Source organism: Haemaphysalis longicornis, unplaced genomic scaffold (genome assembly GCF_048455015.1).
Source record: "Haemaphysalis longicornis isolate Haplotype H1 unplaced genomic scaffold, Haemaphysalis longicornis Haplotype H1 scaffold_9, whole genome shotgun sequence".
NCBI classification, from domain to species: domain Eukaryota; kingdom Metazoa; phylum Arthropoda; class Arachnida; order Ixodida; family Ixodidae; genus Haemaphysalis; species Haemaphysalis longicornis.
In genome coordinates, this window is record NW_027526460.1 from 131,008,400 (window position 1) to 131,023,132 (window position 14,733).

Below are 14,733 nucleotides of genomic sequence, written 5' to 3' on the forward strand. Positions count from 1 at the left end.
TGCGTGCGTGCGTGTGTGTGAGTGTGTGTGTGTGTGTGCGCGCGTGCGCGCTTGTGTGTGCGCGCGTCTTTGTGAGTGTGCGCATGTGTGTGTGTGTGTGTGCCTGTGAGGGCATGTGTGTGTGTGCCTGTGTGTGCGTGTGCGTGTGTGTTGTGTGTTGTTGTGTGTGTGTGCGTGTGTGTGTGCCTGTGTGGGCGTGTGTGTGCACGTGTGTGTGCGTGTGCGTGCGTGTGTGTGTGTGTGTGTGTGTATGTAAACTCATGGATGCATACGAGTATTTTATCAGGATATGGGAGTGTGGACATGTTCGCAGAAAATCAGAGAAAATCATGGTTATCTGTTTGGAACCACTACTTTCGGTATACACATTCCATACATACTCATTCCTTTTCGATATATATACATTCGATATACAGTAGAATCTCGATAACCGGAAAGCGCTTAAGCGGATTTGCCGTTTAAATAGAACAGTAACCTGTAAGTTGCTTGGTTTTGTATTCAGATAACGTAAAAAAACTCTCAGTAATCGGAAATAAAATTTCCGCGTCACCGTGTAAACGGAACAAGAAATGAAACTTCTTGTGAAACCCATTTGCATGAAAATCAGGTTTTATGGTTTGATGCTGTTTCGTTTTCGTTTTGTTTTTCTTCCTCCGTGTTTTTTTTTTATCCTCGTTGGCCTCGTAAGCCTGGCCTCGTTAGTGGTCCGCCGAGTTAGAGCAATGAATGCAACAACGCAGTTCTTGTTCCAGTTGTTCGGTCTCGATTCAAGACGCCGAGGTTGCAGCGCTCAGCTTCTGCCGCCTCGTTCGTGCCATCATGGTGCTATTCGCGCTTCATTAACGTGCTGCCGTCTTCAAAACTCGGTGACTCGTAAGGACTCTCAAGTTTGAGGCCTCCAGTTTCCATGAAGATGTAGTTGCAAGGATTCAAATAAAAACAGTAGATGCATTTGTATTCCACAGCGACTCATTCTTGGCAAATCAACTTTGTGAGTGCTGTGCCTAAACCTGTTGTAGTTTTCTTGCTTTCTGAAAAATTATCAGCTACATTCACCTCCTACTGCTTAGAGTTTCATGAAATAGTATTAAAACTGCGTACGCACATAAATATGCACTTCCACACATCTATTTCAGTAAGCGGAAGTACTGTTAAACGGAACTAATGTTTTCGCTCCCTTGAAGTTCCGATTATCGAGAGTCGTCTGTATACTGATACCGGGGCAGCTGAGTTCTCCAATATGGTTTTGTGCGTACATACGTTCATCCTAAGCCGGTCGAGGTACCCCACTCTGCCTACAGAACTCGGGCTGCAAGGATGGGCTGTAAAACATGTGGGCCATGACTCGACTGTCCAAGGACGGAAGTTCATAAGCGTACAGTCGTCAAAACTGTTAACAACAACAAAACAGGAGGTGCCTGCCTACGCACAGAGTGGCAGCTCACGATAGCTTTAGCCGCATCTCTGACGCCTGGTTATCAGCACTCACGATGCTGCTCTACTACACTCGGGTGCTTCAGCGCATGCGCACAGCCTGGCTTAGCAACCCGAGCGCTATCGTAAGCTGCCGCTCTGTGCATACGCTGGCACCTCGTTCTTTGTTGTTGTTAACAGTTTTGACGACTGTACATTTTTGGCCTAGATATGTTGGGCTCTGCGGGAATTCTAAAGGAGACCCCGTGAAATCTTGAGTAATTGAAAAAAACATTGGCATAACACCAACTCCACGAAAGGAACAATCAATTTTCCTACGTGTTGCACCATTACTGAATTACCTGTTCTAAAACATGCAAGTTTGCAAAACTGCGATGAGTTACCGTATTTACCCAATTGAAATGCGCACCTCTTCTTTTGAAAAAAAAAATAGGCCTTAAAATTCATGCGCTTTGGATTCGGCTACAAACTGAAAGTCTTCTTTTTTTTCGATTGGTCAAGTAAATTTGGTGTGCGATGGAAATTGGGAGCGTGTTGTAACTGGATAAATGTGATATTAAAAATCCCTGCTGCGCCCCGCGCAAAAAAAAAGCCGAAATTTATCCTTGAAGCGTGCAGCTGCCGTCATAATTTTCGCCTGGAAAGAACAGGAAAGGGTCGAATGTTGATAACCTGAAACTGTAACGGTGCCAGCAGGGAGCGGTATTATGGAACCAATGGCCTTGCCACGTGCTGTAAAGCGTCGTGAACCACCCTACACTAATAACCGGATGCTTGCAGAACACACGTCAGAGCAGGACGTCGCATATAAACACTGAAACACGATATCAGCACTGCTTGAGTCCCTCACCAGCCGACAGTCAGGCTGATTTGGTCACCGGTAATCAACAGCGCGGCAGTTACAGTGACAAATTATGGCGGTTAATCTGAAAAAGTCAGCTTACATGTTGGTATGCATGATTGTTCTCGGAGCAGTGGTGGCCAAGTGCGAAGACGCCGACATCTTTAAGGTACAAGCCCTTCTGTTTCCGTTTGTATTATTTCTTTGGCAAAATTGTTAAAGATTTTCTGTCGGCCTTTTTTGTAATCTAGCAAGCACTTTTGGAGGTGAAGTGGGGCGCAGCATAAAACAAACAATCAGCAAAAAAGAACGAAGAGGATTTCTCTTCTATCAGTAATTTCTTGTATTCAAAAATTGATGCCTATATGAACGGCCATATGCATATTCCCTTGTGACAAGTCCTAGTGACTTGGTTTTCTTTGGCTCCGCATTCACCAAGCGTTTCAAGCGTTTGGTGACTGCGCAAATTCTGTGCTACTCAGTTTAATGTAGTCAATTACAGCTGTTCCAGACAAAGTATAGTTTGAGGAGGCCTCCCTTGTTGCTATAAGCAAGCGTACGCTTAAGCCATGGTTCAGTAATACAGTGCTATTCGCTTGTCCTAGTGTTTGTTGTTCGCTACTTCAAGGCAGGCGCCAGGGACGATCTTCAAAGAATGGGTGGTCTTCCTGAAACGTCGGTGGTGGCGCGTTCACCGCTGACACTGGCTGCCCCTAGCATGGGTCGCGGGTGTTCTCGAAAGCGTGCCTGAGACTGGTGCCGTTCACAACCACTCCCAGGCTCTGACCGAACGGCCATATACCGGTGCGCGTGGCGAACTTCTAAGACTAACCTCCATCATCGTTCTGTGCAGAACTTGTAGCCATTAGAGTCTTTCATTGCTCTAGCCAGAATCATTTTGTAGCCCGGGGCGTGCATAGTAGTTTGCACCGATGCTCTTCAGCAGTCCGCTTACTACGGTTAGTCGTAGCCCGATGCTGGCCCAGGGTATTCACAAACTTGCGGCAGGAATCCCTCACAACATTCTGATTGAATGGGTCCACGTGGCCTACTCACAGACCACTGCAAGGCAGACGTAGCAGCCCAACTGGCAGCCTCCGTTCCATCTCCGACTTTCCCGTTAGAGCTGGATGATGCCACTCTCCTGGTGACGAAAAAATAACACCTCTGGCGCCGCACCCGTGCTCTCATTCTACCGTGTGCTGCTACCCTACCCCCGGGTCTTCCCCGTGCCGAGGAGGTTGCGCTTAGGAGGATTAGAGGGGGGGTGACCTTAACTCCGCCGTGACCCGCCAACGACCGCAATTCCAAGATTCCTTTACAAACCCTGGTTGCCCAGTTTGCCACCGCAGTGACGCTGTCACCGACCTCCACCGCCTGCTGTGGTCCTGACTTGCCTAGAGGCCGACGAGACTGCTGCACCTTGCGGCGACGGCCCTCCGCGTAGACGACGCCTCCGTATACGCCGCATGGACACATAGGCGCCATCATCGTTCACTCCTTGACTTCATCAGCGAAGCGAACATTTTCATGTTCATCTTATCACCTTTCGTCATCAACTCATACCTCCATATATATGCCCGGGGGCAAAATAAACACGCATAAAAAACCCTGTTATTATGAGTTCTTCCTCCCCTTCCAGCCCCCTGTGGAGGAGGTCCTTAAAATCGATTTCCCTGTGCATAAGCATCCCGGAATCCTAACCACAGCCGAGTGAAGGGAGAGCAAATATAGTAGAGGAGGGACTCATAATATGGCCCTGAGTCTCCTCGTAGAAGGCCCAAGAGTTGTGTTGTGTTATCTGTAAAGGGTATTCCAAAGGAATTTCGTCCGATGCAGTCGTGGACTCGTCACTCTGAAAAAAGCGACCCCCATTCATCGCCGCTCCGGTGACTGGGACATTACGAGGGTAGACTGATGCCTCAGCCTGTCTTGGATGTGGCAAATTTCCTTGCAGATTGGCCGTGTGTAGCAGGGCTAGCACGTCGCTGAAGTTCCGCATAAAGTGGTGTCCGGCGCTCTTCGCAGCAAGTGTCCTCCCAAAGCTGCCACGCAGCCCTTTGTATCCTTTGGCTGGGACAAGTGAGCACCGTTCTTCGCAGTGAGAGATAAGCGGCTTCGCAGTGGGCGATAGGGACGATGGATCGTAGAGCCGGTTCCTACAGTCCCAGCCCTCTCAAACGCTTCCGAAAATAACCCATTCAAATCACGCTGATACTCATTACTGCAGAGCGACGATATTCACTATTAAATACTGGTCTCCAAAATGTTTCTTTCATTTCAAGCTTTTTTCGCAGCAACACCCTGCTATGTTAAACACAAGTACCCGCGCTACAGAAGTGCCGTTGCCCTTCCACCCATCACTTTGACACCAATTGTGAGTGGTAGCGACACTGCAAAAAGTCTTGCGAAATAGTAAAATGTACCTCGATGTGACAACAGAAATATAGGCCACATACGTCTCACCATCATATCTCGGTACTTCCAAATGTCTTGGGGACCATAATTGAGGGGCCGGGTGGCTGATAGCCTTTAGCTCACGTTGGTGGAAGCCCGTTGCTCAGATGGGTCTGTAGCCCGAGTTAGCTGGGGCCGAGTGGTTTGGAGCACATGGTGCCCGCGTGAGCCCTAAGCGTCTTACCACTGCAAGTCCTCCTGGGTTCCATAAAGGGCGATATAGTCACGGCACGTTCTCAACGTCGGCGAGCAAGTACTGCTCCATGGAACGAGCCTGTCGGGCAAATGAATCACGAGAAAACTCAGAGGACAAGGAGCTACTACTTAGTAGCAAATGTCAATGACTGTAGCAAACCACGCCGGGCGACACTGAATCACATCTACCTTGCTGCTACCGGCAAGAAGTTTACGCTGAAAAAGTGTATCGATAACACGGCCTTCATTCGCTGCTCCCAACAACTGTGGCACGATGCGTGGAGTCAAGTGTAATGAACGATCCTGGAATACCTGCTGGTCCTTCGCGAACTTTTGCTGGCTAGCGTTCAGGGCAGGCACCGGCTGTCCTCGCCCGTGCTCTCAAGGAAAAGCATACCTGAAAACATGCCCCGTTCAGGCGGCTTCCAGGCCCAGATTGGGCGCTGACAGAGAGGTGCAACGGGTGAACTTCTAAGATCTCAGGCTCTTGAAAAGGTCCAAGAGTAGTGGTGCGCTCTCCTGTCGCCAGTCGCTCGGTGTGGTGCAACATTTGTGCCTTCGCAGTAGCGGGCGAGATTCGGAGTTACGCGTCGCCATGACTGTAAAAAGTAATGCATAAAAACAAATCTATGTGGCCGTGCAAGATGGGGAAATTGGAATGTAGGGAAGGTTTCCGAAAGTTTAAGGCCTTTTTCGAAGTGTGGAGCAGATGCGTTACAGTTGCCACACGTCCTAGTGACGTAAGAGAAAGACTTCCCTAAAGGCTCGGTAGTAGAAGTTTTTCTAAGTTCCGGTGTATTGGTGTATGGATTTAGGGTTGCTATGACGAAAGAGCGTCAAGACTATATTAGGTGGTCCTGCAGTCTGTCAGGTTTGTGCTTAAAATATTGTTACGGGGCAAGAGACGTCCACTTACAAATATTTGCAAAGCAGGATAAGCGGCCAGGCGCTGAGGAAACCAGCAGCGTAACTGCGTCGCCGAGCTTCGTTCTCGTCCTTCGCCACCACCGGCACAGCAGTGACCAAATGTGTGTCGCTAACGGAGATTGCTTCGTCGCATGACCCCCAGGCGAAACACGCACCGTCTCGGTGCTTGTTAGAGTGCAGTTCGACGTGGCTGATAAGACTGCACACGGGCGACGTGGACAACACTGGTGGGCGGGCGAGTACAGAGGAAGGTTCCGGTGGACGCCGCAAGAGCAATCTCGTATGCCACATCCGTGACACGCCGCAACAAGAGTGGGAACACCAGACGCTTCCAGTTATTTAACCTGTTCGGCAAGGGTTTAACAGGTTAAAATTCTGGAAGCGTCTGGTTTTCCCACTCATGTTTTGCTGGCGGTAGGCGGAGCTTTGGGCAGGAAAGTGAAAAAGACTTCAAGGTCTAGCAGCCCAGAGGAAGTTTTGAGGAAAAAGTTGTAAGTGATAACTTACTTCCACAGGACGTCACATAGGCTGAAAAAAGTAGCCCAGGGATTTAAGGTCACCGTGGTGTTTTCTGCTGCTTGGGAATTTTCGCGTTTGTGTTCAAAATATCTGGTGCCCAGCGGAAAGCCGACCCCTGCAGGATAAACCCCCAAACAAGGTTTACGACATATGCGGTGGGTGTAGTCTACTCAGTCGCATTGTCCTGCGGAAAAATATACATCGGCCAAACTGGTAGGTGCCTTAATAATCGGCTGAGACAGCACCGAACAACTTTGGGCTCAGGCACGGGTTGTAATTTAGCTTCACGCGTAAAAAATTGCCAGGGTTGAACTCTCGAGTTTCACCTCTCCTGCACTGTAGTCGGAGAAAATCGAGACGCGAGCGCGAGCTACTCGGGGCAGTTTTAATAATAAAGAATGAGGAGACTTGTGTCAGCGATACCTCGCTGGTCTTAAACAATAAAGAATAGCATTTGTTATCTGCATAACCAAGTTTGTTCACGTTGGCTACTTTCACATCGCCACTTTCCAGACACTATAGAGTCATTCTTCACTCTCCTGGATAGTGGCTTGAACTCAATTTTGCCTTTACCTGAGGAATATAGTTCTTCTGAACTACAGAAACTGATTTGCTAGTTGATGTTTCCTGTTGAGCAGTGTTGCTTTCTTGTGGATAAAACAGGGAAGCAGCATCCACAGTTCATAGTTGTCTCGAAACCTTTGACGGTAGATATGAACACTTCCACAATGCAGCGATGAGCCTGTATCAGTTTCCTGCGGCCGTTGTTGAAAGCCTCCCATTTACAATTAAGGCCGCCCTGCAAAAGCATGGCCTCAATGCGGCAGCCTACGTACTTTCCAGGCAACATCCCCTCTAAGCGGTACATTCAAACCACAGATTGTACCCTGCGAGGTCATTTTTATTCTACTCAAACGAACTAGAACCTTGTTCCGGTTCACGTATACATGCAGCTAGACTCCTCTACAACCTGCTATCTTTAACAGATGTTCTTTACATGCCGCAAGCACGGGTCTTGTTTTTACCAGCTGTCGTTTTGCGTGTACCGTTTTTTCCACATAGATTGCCTCCTTCGGAAGGTTCGTATGGTTTTTTGTGGCCCAATCGACGTTTCTAAGCCTTCTGTCGCTCGCTCTGAGACCCTTAGTCAGCTTTCTCTCGTTCCGTTTCTGCTTTTATTGACAATTGCTTCAGTTCCCAATGTTGCTGCTTCTGTGCTTCAGTATTTCTCTCTTTTTGGGGTAATTACTATCCAACTTCAGCTCCTATAAAGCCTAGAAATAGCCTGGAGAATTTTATTTTGCAAGCCTATGCAGCAGAGCTATACGTAAGCACAAGGCAGAAAAAACACCGCTGCCTAGGCCAAACAGCGCAAGAGTGTAGAATCAGAAACCGGAAAAAAAAGCGTAACATTAGTACGCAGATTCCCAACAGCTTCTACACAAACGATTGTTGACTCATTTTATTTTTTCAAGGCTTGCTTTCATCGACCTCGTGCATCAGGCGTTAGAATATTTACGCCTGGCAGGGTTTTATAAACCTTAAATTGCATTGCTGTTGACAACAAGGGACCAACCAATAGCAGCAAAGGCGCTGAATCAAACCGCTAATTGTGAACAATCTTTACGATGTACTTGGAATACTGACTAACTGCCTGTAATTGGTGCAACCACTGCCTGTAATTAGTAAAATGACTCATGTTTAAGTGATGCAAAATTCTATGAGATGGCCGTAGTACCGTGTACCTAGATAGTGGCCAGAGATAGAAATTGAGGATAACGAACAAATGGGCACTGATGCGGCCTGGATGAAGTCTCGAGGGAGAGTTATGGTTTCATAGCCGTGAACCTGTCATGGTGGGATTACTGCGATGCGATAAAATGGGTGTCCCGCATCACCCAGGAACGAACGGACGAGCACAAATGTAAAAAAAAACACACACGAATGAATGTCGGCGCGCTAATGGATACGATGTACAACTTACCTGAATTGTGTGCGAAGCATTCAAGTCTCAAAGGCTTAGGCATCTGATTATTGCTCCTGAAACAAAGCCCACACGACGCGTACAGAAGGTTTTCGTGTATTAGAATCTCGAGTGAAAGATTTCTTCCTATCAGCCTTGGCCTCGCAGCTGGTCTGAAAATCTATGGTGGGTAAAAAATCAGGGGAGCACTCTGTGAAAGCGGATGACCAACGGAGATTATGACATTGGTGTTACAGAATTGAGGTGAAAGGAATGAGCACATTTTATTTCTTTTGAGAGTTGGCGGTGGTCACCTCTAAGATCGAGACATGCAGCAGTTGTCTGCTGAGAATTCGTGATACATTTGGCTGCACCGCAAGCCATTTTTCCTCGAGCCGACAAAAAAAGCCGTGGCTTAGCTCGGCTATGCCAGGATATACGTAGCGTGAGCTAAGGTTTAGCAGTCCAATCCAATCCAATCCAATTTATTCTAATCTAATCCAATCCAAGCCAATCCAATGCAATCAAATTCAACCCAATCCTATCCAATCCAATGCTCCTCGCGCTTGCGCTGCACGGCCCTTCAGGGTCCACGCGAAACTGCTCAACCTCGACCACTGTAGCTTATGCTACAAAACGAGATAACCATAGCCTACGTCCATCCCGCGCTCGGAATACTTCATCCTGCAAGTTAAGCAACATCGATGAAAGAAACACTTTGTCGACGCATTCAGGGCGTATGCCATGCTCAAGATTAAGTCCCAACCTCTTCTCGAGAGGAAAACAAAAATCACGGTGTGTTCTATAACTGCGCGGTCACCGTCTGAATGATATGCTCTTTGATACATGAGGGGACGCAGTCCGGGATGCTCGTTGTCCAACGCCTTGTGCTCTACAATACCTCGCGCTCGATAGCATGTGGAGCGTAATGAGGTTTTGCTCGGCGACACAAAACGATGAGGGAAGCTCACAATTACGCGAAAGACTTTAAGATAGTGAAGCTTTACGCAACCTTCACGACCATCACGAAGGTTGAAGTCCCCGACTGCAGCCGAATTGCTTCTTCTTCGCTGCTGCAACGATCTTTACTTCGCCATTGTTGCTGTAAGTGTAAGCTTCCTTCGTCTTTTTGAAAGTGATAATCATTGTACATCACCTAGGAGGGGCGTACCCCATGACATGTCTTTCTCGTTCCGAGCAAGTGTTGCCACGATAACGGCGAACGCTCAAGTGTTTCTCGTTCCGAGAAAGTGATGCCACGACTACAACAAACGCGGGAGCTTTTTTTGGCCAATTGTGGTCAATCTTTCTAAGTGCATATGCTTGGCTTCACAAACGTGAGCCCGGAAGCTGGGCGGTTGCCGTGAGGCACGCACACACGAGCGCAGGCATTTTTGTTTATTTTTTCAAAGACGATAGTCTTTCTTGGGCTACTTTAACCCCGCAATTTTAGTCTTTTTTTATTACCAGCTTGGTACAGTGAACAAAAAACAAAACAATGACACATGCCTCCACACAACATAATGGTAAAAAAACCCTGTCTGTCTGTATGTCTGTCTGTCTGTGACTCAATTCAGCCACCCGGCCAAAGTAAAACAAGGCCTACACAATAGTCGTATATAGTCATGGCTAAATCTACCCGTTTAAGTCCAGTGTAATGTTCATACTTGTCAACATTGTTGAAAAAGAACAAGACATTACGCAAATATAAGACAAATTAATACAGAATTGATATTTGCAGTGTTACTTTATAAAAATCAAACATACAAGCTTGATTTTTTGCGAAATGACACGCTTTATCAACTGCAGCAAAAAAAAAGTCACTTCGCCGTCGCCTGCTGTCGCCCGCGCCACTATGGCTTCTGGCGCCATTTCAAGAAATCAACCGGCAACAGTTACGAAAGGTTCCACTAGATTGGTTCCACCTTCTGCAAGGGTTAGGGCTTGGGCGAGTTGGTTCATGATTATAAAAGGGAAAACAGCGCAAACTCAGACAAGACACAAGAAGAAGGAGGTGACAAACACGAGCGCTGACTTACAACTGAGGTTTATTCCTAGGCTTTTCACATATATATGCTAATAGTCAAAAGCACAAGAAAAACCGAAAATTTCACGATAGAAGGAGATACAAAAAGCCGCTCGTCACGCTTCAACATCGCCATGTGCCACAAACACTTGCTGTACTATTGAGGGACAGATAATTAATCTCTTTCTGCGAGAGGGACAAGGAAGGAACGCTGACACATTTATCTTTTCTGCGCAATATTTCTGCGGCTTCAATTATTTCTCTTGTTGTTTTATCTTTGTGTCGTGAGATGACCTGCGTTTTTTGAAATATTGGGGCGCAGTCGTAGCAATCCCGACAGTGGACACCTAAGTGGCCACTAATCGCCGTATGTACGTTATAGTTGTGTTCCCTTAACCTTTCATTTAAGCATCGTCCAGTTTGGCCTACGTACGTTTTCCCACAAGACAGCGGAACGGAATAGACGACGCCTTTGACACATTCAACAAACCGGTTGTCATGCTTTACGGAGCAAGACTGCACTGTTCTTTTGGTTTTGTTTACTCTAGAACACATGGAAGAAAGCTTGTTGGGAGCGGAAAACACAACATTTACGCTAGCTCTTTTTCCTATCTTTTTCAAATTGTGCGCTATCCCGTGCATGTAAGGAATAACAGTAAGTTTGTCACGTTTGTTAGTTTCTACATCTGCTTCACTGTCTCGTCCCTCTATTTTTAACCTCTGCATCATTGTTTCAGCTATCGAGGCCAATAGCTGCTGTGGGTACCTCGCTGTCAGAAGCCGATCAACCTGCTTGCTAAAGCTATCTTGTATCGAGTGGAAACAGGACTTGTTAAGGGCATTTTTAAAACACATTGTTACGATAGACCTTTTCACGAGTTTAGAATGGGATGAGTCGAAAGGTAGAAGTGGTTTGCTGGCTCGTTTTGAAATTCCCGTTGACAGAACTATCCGGTTTTTAGATCTTAAGCTTCATTTTTCGCACAATCACATCTGCTGGGCGTACGAACCACGAGCCAGCAAACCACTTCTACCTTTCGACTCATCCCATTCTAAACTCGTGAAAAGGTCTATCGTAACAATGTGTTTTAAAAATGCCCTTAACAAGTCCTGTTTCCACTCGATACAAGATAGCTTTAGCAAGCAGGTTGATCGGCTTCTGACAGCGAGGTACCCACAGCAGCTATTGGCCTCGATAGCTGAAACAATGATGCAGAGGTTAAAAATAGAGGGACGAGACAGTGAAGCAGATGTAGAAACTAACAAACGTGACAAACTTACTGTTATTCCTTACATGCACGGGATAGCGCACAATTTGAAAAAGATAGGAAAAAGAGCTAGCGTAAATGTTGTGTTTTCCGCTCCCAACAAGCTTTCTTCCATGTGTTCTAGAGTAAACAAAACCAAAAGAACAGTGCAGTCTTGCTCCGTAAAGCATGACAACCGGTTTGTTGAATGTGTCAAAGGCGTCGTCTATTCCGTTCCGCTGTCTTGTGGGAAAACGTACGTAGGCCAAACTGGACGATGCTTAAATGAAAGGTTAAGGGAACACAACTATAACGTACATACGGCGATTAGTGGCCACTTAGGTGTCCACTGTCGGGATTGCTACGACTGCGCCCCAATATTTCAAAAAACGCAGGTCATCTCACGACACAAAGATAAAACAAGAAGAGAAATAATTGAAGCCGCAGAAATATTGCGCAGAAAAGATAAATGTGTCAGCGTTCCTTCCTTGTCCCTCTCGCAGAAAGAGATTAATTATCTGTCCCTCAATAGTACAGCAAGTGTTTGTGGCACATGGCGATGTTGAAGCGTGACGAGCGGCTTTTTGTATCTCCTTCTATCGTGAAATTTTCGGTTTTTCTTGTGCTTTTGACTATTAGCATATATATGTGAAAAGCCTAGGAATAAACCTCAGTTGTAAGTCAGCGCTCGTGTTTGTCACCTCCTTCTTCTTGTGTCTTGTCTGAGTTTGCGCTGTTTTCCCTTTTATTCCACCTTCTGCTTGAAACGCGCATGAAGTAGGGCAACGTGGTTCTATCAACGTTGAAGTAGGGCGCCTCGATCCAGGCGCGTCTCCGCCGTACGGCAGCGTGGACATCGAGACACCCGGCCTGGAGCAGTGGAACGCGGTAAATTTAAAATGACTTAAGCAAACCTTTGGCGTTTCTCCCTTGGGAGGAGCGCGACGAAAGAGGAACAACATGAGAGGTGAGCGGGAAAGCGAAGGGAGGCATTTACTTGGCAAAAGTCCATGAAGACTATCGTCTTTTGTCGACATTTGCAACGCAAGGAGCAGATACGCGGTCAACTTTTTCTTGCGGCAGCAAAGCAGAAGCAATGCTATGGCTGCAGTTTTTTCCCCACTTGGGCCACCATTTTGAACTCTCTGACGATGATCGTGTGTCAAAGTAATAACCCTCCGTTGCTTGTTACTGCATTGATGCCCTAGCGCCATGCTGGCGGGAGCTTTCCATTAAAGTTAAACGGTGCGTTACGCCGTCGACGTTTCTGAGGCTCTCTAAGAGGCAAAAAAAAGGTGTAAGCGTCTGGAACCTTTGTATCTGAAATGCTTGTCTGTTGCTCGGTAAGTCTCCGAACGTTAAGCTGTTATGTGTATTTGTAAAATACCAAAATAAAGTTTACAAATTTCATGCTCCGTTCTACTGTAACTTGGTCGTCTGCTCGACAGCTATCATGCTCCCAGACGATCGTTTATTTTACTGCCTGCAGACATTTGCAACGGCGTGGATGCACCGGCTCACCTAGGGCTGCGGGAGCGATATCGCTTCTTCGCTACCGACCCCTGACGGAAAGCGACCAGTAGCCAAGAAACAAAGGCTTCATATCACTAGGTCCTCTAAACTGAGCACGCGCTGCTGCCGGCCGTTCACACAGCCACCGCACAGTCCTCTTAGGGATGGGAACTGACGGCGGAAGGCTTGCGGGGGCAGTTCGAACGGGCGAGCACTATTTCGCGGCTTCGCGTTGCGCCGGCAAGCAAACAACCAGGCGAAGACCGGTACTTTATGCTTGAACTGCCAAAATCATCAGCTCGGAGAAGCCGCATGCTTAACGCAGTATCTCCTCCGTGCTTGAGAAGCATCTCATGCGGTTCTTTGTTTTTAGCCAATCAGGGCTCACTCATAACGGACAATTTCAAAAGGACAGGAGACGGACCAAGCTTAAAATTCAGCCAGCACCCTCGGATGCTCGCTCTACTGGCCTGCTACATCCCCTTGAGCCTTTGCTTCGACCCTGTCGGTACCCTCACCGCTTAGGGAGGCTGGAAGTGCACGTGGGGCAGCTCAATTCCTTCATCCGTCGGCGCTGTTTCCCTTGCCGGCAGCCCTGTATTGCCCTTTCTCAGAACTCTTCTTCGACCTTTAACCGGCGCTGCTATTTCCGTATGCTGGCTGGGGCTCGCACTATCGCCCGCCAACTTTCTGTACTTATTATTTTGGGAGCCTCACGACGGCTGCAGTTAAACTATACAGCCAAATCTCGATACAACGAATTTCAAGGAACTTCTAAAAATAGTTCGTTATTTTGAATAATTGTTATAGTGAAAAAATAGAACTGCGCGGTAAAAATTGTGAACGTAACAAAAGCATCCACCTACCTTTACTGGGAACACGCGCACAATCGCGTAATTAGCCTCTAACGCGGGTCTGGATGTACGTTTATTCGAAGAAATCGGTGATCTTTGCCTGACGTGTGCCACTGAACTGCTGCAAGACGAACGATTCGAAGCTGTCCACGTTCTTGTGCACTGCCTCGGTGGCATTGGCGCACCTGCTAAGAAAAGTGCTCAGTTTTGCTGCGCACTGCAAAACATCGGCGTTAGACATGGCTTCTTCCCCTTGGCCCGCTGGCCTTGTCTCAGCGTCATCCTCGTCGCTGGTTCCGTCATCGCGACGAACGGTGTTGACGATGCCTTCAGTCGTCAGTTCAGAAGACGTGCATGCTTCATCGTCGCACTGCACGTAATCTTCAAATGTGACTGCAGCGTCTACGGCGAGCTTTGTCCACGGCGAGCAAAGGCGGCGACAGAGGCTAGCATGGTGGCGAGACCCCCCCAAGGCGCCGGCGATTGCGATAGAGCTAACACGCATTTAGTGTGCTGATGATGATAGTTGAACATGCCCACCATTAGTCATCCTTCACACCAACACGAGTAATTTCGTACACTCGGAATTCGTTATTTTGAAGGGTTGTTTTATATGAGGATGATAAAATTCTATACGTTATTCTGAAATAATCGGTGTTCTGAAACACGCTGTAGTGAAATATTTTTTCATAGAAATTAATGGGGATTTGGTAAGGGATTTTGAAAATGTTCGTTAATCTGAGGTTCACAATAACAGG

General features: G+C 47.3%; 1 protein-coding gene across 1 annotated transcript in view; it reads left to right on the forward strand.

The window, feature by feature from the left end:
- The first annotated feature begins 2,084 nt into the window (after window positions 1–2,084).
- Window positions 2,085–14,733, forward strand: part of LOC144152616 (uncharacterized) — a 29,222-nt gene continuing 16,573 nt past the window's right edge. The window contains exon 1 of the mRNA XM_077683952.1: window positions 2,085–2,444. Coding sequence (XP_077540078.1) covers window positions 2,349–2,444 — 96 coding nt within the window. The 5' untranslated portion in view covers window positions 2,085–2,348. The remainder of the gene's footprint in view (window positions 2,445–14,733) is intronic.